The following is a 7,307-nucleotide window of genomic DNA, read 5'->3' as shown; positions in this document are numbered from 1 at the left end:
GCGCGTTTTACTATGTTTTGTTCGCTCGCACACGTCGAGTATTATAACATCGAGTACGAATTCGAACGTGCGATTCTACTCTCATATCGTTCACTCGCACACGGCGAATATTTAAACAAATATCAATTGACTTCGACACACGCGAGTCGATACGAACAAATATTATCGAGAATCATCTCACCAGTAGTTTCGAAATCTTTCCTGGTTTTTCGCCAAGTGGGGCTTTCATTGGAGCATCGGCTCATTGAAAGCAGTCGTCACAGCAGACATCATCGCATTGGGCAAAGGACAGAGATCATCTCAAGGTCATCAGACAGATATTCGTCGTTAGAAGCTACATCAGTCTCAGCAAACGCAGGTGAGTGTGTTCTTTTCAATTCCTTTCCCATTCCCGATTCGATAAAAGAGTAATAATGGCAGAGTTAAAGCAATTGCAACAAAAGCGAGCGACTATCAAAGGTCAGCTCACGCTTATGAAAAACGCACTGTCGGATGATATTGAATTATCTCAGGCTAAAGTCAAACTAGCAAAGTTTGATGAATTTTTCAAATCGTTCGGAAAAGCTCAGGACGCAATTGACGCGCTTAAAATATGTACCGCGAAACATGAAGAAGCGAAAATGAAGGTCCAAGACGATTCAGACGCGCAACACACAGTTTTCGAAGAAATTTACTACGCAGCAGCGATAAAAGTTCAAAGAACAATCGACGTAGCTATGGCTTAATCGCAGGCTCAAGCTGTAGCGCAGGCACAAGACAATCGGATTCATAATAATGGTAATAATGATCATAAAAACGCGGATCGACGAATAGGCGTCAAGCTTCCCGTATTACAATTGCCACAATTCGGCGGCGATCATCAACAGTAGCTTCTATTTAAAGATTCTTTCAAATCCATGATACATGAAAGTATAGGAATTACGCCAATTCAGAAAATCCAATTCTTGCGTAGCTCGTTCAGTGGCGAGGCATTGCAGGTCATCGGAGGACTGTCAAGGATTGTGACTAACTACAAGAACGCATGGGAATTACTACAGAAAATTATGAAAACAAGAATTTTTCAATCAATACACATTTAAATCAACTGCTTGACTTTCCAGCAGTAACGAAAGATAAAGCATCGTCGATTAGGCAGCTGATCGTCCACGTACGAACACACTTGAAAGCTTCAAAAACTTTGGAGCTTCCAGTTGACAAACGGAACGAGCTTTTCATTCACTTATTGAAAAATAAAATGGATTTTGATACACAAAAAGATTGGGTGGAAAGAACATCTCCTGATATAAACAGACGACCAACGCTGGAAGAATACCAGGTATTTCTAGACGAGGGAGGTCGTACGCTCGAAATGATAAATGAAGGAAAAAACAAACAAGAAACAACGAAGCCTCCTGTGGGAATAAATAACGAACAAAGGGTATCTTTAGCTTCCGTTTCGCAATCCTCTTGCACAATCTGCAATGAATCTCATTCGATATACAGATGTCCACAATTTCTACAACTGTCAGCATCGGACTGAATAAACGAAGCAAAATCGTAAAGGTTATGCATGAACTGCTTGGGAAAAGGACATCTTAGCACAGCCTGTAAATCATCAAACTGCAAACAGTGTGACAAAAAACACAATACATTGTTACATTTAGATTTAGAAAACAAGCCTACAACGGAGGAAAAATCGAACGGCGAGCCATCGAAGAAATCCGTTGTGACACATTGTGCAAGAGACAACAGTCAACAGACCGAAGGTATTGTTATTTCAAATGCAAGCTTCGTAAAAAAGCCAACATCTCATGTAGTACTATCGACTGCTCGTCTTGAGATCGAAGATACTAATGGAAATAAGCACACTTGTCGAGTGCTCTTAGAACCGGGTTCGCAGTCGAATATTATAACAGAAGAAATGGTGCGCAAACTCAAGCTCCAGTGCGAAAAACAGAACGAGTTAATCAGCGGTATCAACAAAAATCAGACAAACATTGCACGCACAACCACAGTAAAGATAAGGTCGATGCATGCAGACTTCGAGACGCTCATCGATTATTTGGTGCTACCGAGCATCACAGGACGTTCGCCACAGGTGAAAAGCAATGCAAAATTAATAAGTTTGCCAGATGGATTAAAATTGGCCGATCCGAACTTCCATGAGACAGGCGCGATTGATCTACTCGGCGGTGTTGGGCTTTTTTGGAGATTAATGTGTTCAGATTCAATTCGACAACCAAAGGAAATTTCAAGATTGCAAAATACTTTGCTGGGGTGGATCGTCGATGGCGAGCTCATCGATGCAAGTTCGAAGAACCAGCGCTTCTGTGGACTCGTAACAAACGCAGCGTTACAGGAGCAATTGGAGCATTTCTCGAATCAAGAGGAACCTCGCGAGACAAGACGAATGGCTGAAGAAGAAGAAGAATATGAGGTACAATTCTCGCAGACTGTACGAAGAGACAAGACCGGAAGGTTTATAGTAGCCTTACCCTAAAAGCAAGAAGTTCTCTTCGGTGTGTTAGAAAAGCAGGCGGTTCGACGTCTGTTCTCGCTCGAGAGACGTTTCAGGGCCAATCCTCAAATCAAAACGGAGTACGTTAAATTCATGGAGGATTACCAAAATCAAAAGCATATGTCGCTCGTTCTAGACGGCACAAATTTGAAACAAAACGATTCATTCATTTTACCGCATCAGCCAGTCATAAAGACAGATGGATCACGACAAAACTGAGGGTTGTTTTTGATGCTTCAGCAAAAACTTCTCTTGGCCCTGCATTGAACAAGTTAATGGTTGGACCGAACTTGCAGAATGATTTGTTCAACATAATTCTGAGGTTCTGATGACACGAGTTTGTTATTACAGCAGATATAGCTGCAATGTTTCGTCAAATCATCGTCAGAGAGGAAGATAGAGATTTTCAAAGAATCCTATGGAGAACAGACGAAACTCAACCAGTTCGGAAGTATCATCTCAACACAGTGACTTACGGGACAGCTCCCGCACCGTACCTTGCTATCAGATGTTTGCGACAATTGGCAACAGAAGAAACCAACACGTTCCCACGTGCAACTAGAGCCCTCAGAGAAGATTTCCACATGGACGACGTTATCACTGGTGAGAAAACAATAGAAAAACGATAGCTTTGGAACGAAAATTGGATGAACTTCTACGAAAAGGTCAGTTTCATCTAAGAAAATGGCGTGCGAGCGATCGACGAATCCTCGAAAACATATCAAAGAAACGCGAAGCGGATAGTTTGCTAACAATCGACAAAGAGGGTCCAATGAAAACCCTTGGACTTCTTTGGGATTCGAACTCCGATACAATGCAATACAGCGTGAAAATCGACGAGACTTCAAATATCACCAAACGAGTTGTACTTTCAAAAATAGCGCAGATATTCGACCTGTTGGGTCTATTAGGTCCTGTAATAATTAATGCAAAATGCATAATGCAGAAAATGTGGCAGTCGAAGACGGGGTGGGACGAGCTCCTGCCTCCAGGGATTCAGAATAAATGGACGGGGTTCTACAGTTCTTTGCCAAGTATCAACGGCGTTTGAATCGAAAGCAATGTTAATCCGCAAAATGCACAGGAGACCTTCGATCTTGTGGGCTTCGGCGATGCTTCTGAAATAGCATTCGGAGTCCGCCTCCATGCAGTTTCAAAAGACTCGAAGGGCGATAAACAATCACATCTCATCGGATCAGAAGGCAGAGTCGCACCGCTCAAAACTATTTCACTGCCAAGATTGGAGATAAATGCCGCGTTGTTACTCGCAAAAACTATGTAACACCGCACAACAAGCATATGGCGACAAAATTCGTAAAGTTTTCCTTTGGAGTGACTCAACAATCGTCCTCAGCTGGATTTGGACATCGCCGAACATGAGAAAAACGTACGTGGTTAATAGAGTCACGAAAATTTAAGAATTGTCTCAAGACGCGACTTGGCTACACGTGTCTTCCAAAGAGAATCCGCGGATTTATTGTCAAAAGGAATCACAGTTGATCAATGGAAATGCAGTGACCTCTGGTGGCATGGCCCCGAGTGGCTTCGGTCTGAAAAATGGCCTAAAAAAGTAGAAATTGAAGTAGATAAGACGGAAATGAAATCATCAGCCGTACTCATAAGCACAAAGACTGAGACGTTCGAAGTGCTGCGGAAGTTCTCCTTGTTCGGCAAATTACAGCGAGTGATAGCTTTCGTTCTCAGATTCAAAGCCAATGCGTTGAGTGGAAAAAAAATGGTCCACTTTCGGTTAAGGAGTTTAAAAAAGCAGAAAAAGCAATCATAAGACTGACTCAGCAAGAAGCATTAGCAACAGAGCTTCAGTCCATCGAACAAGGAGCACAAGTCATCAAGACAAGCAAAATTGCTTCCATCAATCCATACATCGACAGTGAAGGTCTTCTTCGGGTTGGCGGAAGATTGTCGAAGGCTGATATTCCGGAAACTCAGAAGCTTTCGATAATATTACCAACTCGACACCTCATCACGAAGATGATTCTCAAGAAAGAGCATATCCAGCTGCATCGCTGCGGTCCAGAAAACTTACTGTGTTCCATACGATCAAAATATTGGCCACTGAGTGGCAGAAGAGAGGCACGAAAGGTTACGAACGGTTGCCTGCTGTGCTTCCGAAATAAACCGAAAACTCCAGAAGTCATGATGGGCGATCTACCGAGCGAGCGTGTTCGTTGATCTTTGAGACCACTTACTTCTACTGGGGTAGATTACGCAGGCCCGTTGCAAGTACGTGAAAGTCGTCGACGAGGTCTAGTTCACACATTAAAAGTGTGGATTGTTGTATTCACCTGCTTCGCGACAAAGCCAGTTCATCTGGAGCTTGTTACGGAGTTAACATCAGAAACATTCTTGGCAGCACTACGGCGATTTGTCGCTAGACGTGGCGTTTGCTCACAAATTATATCCGACAATGGTACCAACTTTGTTGGCGCAGTTCGAGAATCAAAAGAAGTTTTCGAGTTTCTCGAAAAAGAAGAAAACACGATATCGGAGCATCTCTCACAACAAAAAATCACCTGGAAGTTTATCCCACTACGGGCACCGCATTTCGGCGGAGTGTGGAAGGCGGCTGTCAAAATTACAAAACGACAGCTTAATACAGTTCCCATGGGCTTGGTCTCAACGTTCGAAGAATATTATACTCTTTTGGTCGAAATCGAATCGATCCTGAATTCCCGACCGTTGACTCCACTATCCAGTGATCCCAATGATACAACTGCCATGACCCCTGCCCATTTCCTTATTGGGGACACACTCATATTGCCTGCAGAACATAACTATCTTGAAACATCCGACAACAGACTGTCGCGATGGCAACACCTTCAAAAGGTTCGCCAACACTTTTGGAGGAGTTGGCATGCGGAGTATTTGTAGCATTTGCAGAGACGAGGCAAGTGGTGGACAAAAACCAAAAATATCGAGATCGGAGCTCTCGTGCTTCTAAAAGAGGACAACGCTCCACCACTTCAGTGGAAACTTGGACGAGTCGTGGAGATCCATCTGGGCACTGACGGTGTTGTGAGGGTGGTAGCAGTGAAGACTGCGACGGGAACCTTCAAGCGGGCGGTGAAGAAGATCTATCCGTTACCAATCGACCGAGATAATTCGAAATTTCAAAATTCTTTATCAACATTCAAACATTCTCTATTTGTTGAGGATATGTAAATTTGAACAACTGGTGAATTTGAAAAATTAACGACGGAGCCAGGAATCGAACCTGGAATCTAGCGATGCTTTACCGGAGACTTACTCCACTAGACCACCTAGCCGCCCTGACTCTGTTGTCATTAATTTCTCTCATAACCAGTGAGTTCAAATTTGAAAAAGTGAGTTCAAAGGATTGAAAAGGGTAAACATAAACATCTACACACTACACTCTCCTTACATCGTGCATGCAGAGAAGAAATTCTTACTCATTCTCTATTCGTATTCGGACATTTACCATGTGAATGTCACGTTTATTATTTTGTTTCATTTTTTTATTTCTTGATTCTGTGATATTTATAGTTCACATAGGTTATATCATTCGTTTTGTTTATTCATTGATGTTTATTATCTTTGGAAAAGAGCCTTTCAAGGGGGGCGAAATGTCTGCGAGTCAAGCGCCTCTCGCGAGGAAAATTAGTGTAAAAGCAAGATGACGAGGAGGAGGATGTAACGAGAATAGAGACTCTTAATTTTCCATTGAAAATCCCGTGTACATCATCCCAAACAGGTATAATTGGTGAGAAAAGGGTTATTTCAGTCAAATATTATACCATAAATTCTTGACTCCAAAACTAAAAAAATAGTAAGGCATTTGTATTTTTTGCGGAAATTTTCGCGATATTAACAAGTGCTGTAATAGGTTCTTTCATGCACTATTTCGAGGTAATTTTGCCAGAAAAATCGATTATGCGCAGTCTCGATACGCTGCGATCGACGCATTAAAAGTTGCAGCCGAAAATCGTTGAATTAAGCCCAACATTTCTCTCCTGTTGATCCCACGTTTTTTCTGCTGCGTTTTCTGAGTTCCTGAGGGTCCAATTAGTAAGTAAAGGGTCATTTAAATCAATCCTTCTTATTTTCAGCAGAAATTTTCGCGATTTTGACAAGTGCTGTAATAGGTTCTTTCATGCACTATTCCGACGTAATTTTGCAAGAGAATCCGATTGGGCGCAGTCTCAATACGCTGCGACCGACGCATCAAAAGTTACAGCCGAAGAAGGAAGAACTTTGCTAGCCATTTTTCTCCGGTCAATTCCACGCTTTTTTCGCTGCGTTTTCACAGTTCCTGCGTGTCCAATTAGTCAGGAAAAGGTCATTCGAATCAAATCTAAGAAGGAATGTCCTACCGCTGACATCCTTCGATTTAGATAAAATTTATATATGTTATTCTACATCAAAATCTGTATTTTATTTTTATCGGAGGAAAAATGTTTCTAGGGGGTGAAATTATCCTTTGAAGTTGAGACCTCCGAGGGGTCCTTTCCAGGTTTCACCTATCTTCACTTGAGGTAATCGAATGCACCCAAATGGATGATTATCTTAATGGTAAACCGTGAAAAATGCAACTGGTTTCATATCGGGGGGTTGCATAGGAAAAAAGTAATAGCGGTTGGAATTCATAAAATTGTTATAACAAAAAAAACTATTTCACCTATCTCGATGATTTCGATTGCACTTTGAAGAGCGAAGAAAAATAATACATATGGGGTTTCGCGTTTTTCTAGCAAATCAAGTTAAGGGGGTAAACTACCCCTATGTATGTTTACGTTTAATCACAATAAAACGGCAGTATTTCTTTTTTCTT

The 7,307-nt window shown here is 41.9% G+C and overlaps 1 protein-coding gene across 1 annotated transcript; it reads left to right on the top strand.

The window, feature by feature from the left end:
- Positions 1-2,862: 2,862 nt before the first annotated feature.
- On the top strand, positions 2,863-5,680 carry LOC138191373 (uncharacterized). Its single transcript, XM_069138118.1, has 5 exons — positions 2,863-3,100; positions 3,163-3,413; positions 4,202-4,681; positions 4,820-5,344; positions 5,399-5,680. The coding sequence occupies exons 1-5, from the start codon at positions 2,863-2,865 to the stop codon at positions 5,678-5,680; spliced, it is 1,776 nt and encodes a 591-aa protein (XP_068994219.1).
- The last annotated feature ends 1,627 nt before the right edge of the window (positions 5,681-7,307 follow it).

Source organism: Neodiprion pinetum, chromosome 1 (genome assembly GCF_021155775.2).
Source record: "Neodiprion pinetum isolate iyNeoPine1 chromosome 1, iyNeoPine1.2, whole genome shotgun sequence".
In the NCBI taxonomy this organism is placed as follows: Eukaryota; Metazoa; Arthropoda; class Insecta; order Hymenoptera; family Diprionidae; genus Neodiprion; species Neodiprion pinetum.
Note: the sequence above shows the minus strand (reverse complement) of the source record. Positions and strands in the feature narration are given on the sequence as shown.

Coding starts and splice junctions, on each gene's coding strand:
- LOC138191373 (XM_069138118.1), top strand. CDS start 2,863: ATGTTTCGTCAAATCATCGTCAGAGAGGAAGATAGAGATTTTCAAAGA. Junction 3,414..4,201: donor TGTTGGGTCTATTAGGTCCT/GTAATAATTAAT, acceptor TTTCGTTCTCAG/ATTCAAAGCCAATGCGTTGA. Junction 4,682..4,819: donor GCGATCTACCGAGCGAGCGT/GTTCGTTGATCT, acceptor TTCGCGACAAAG/CCAGTTCATCTGGAGCTTGT.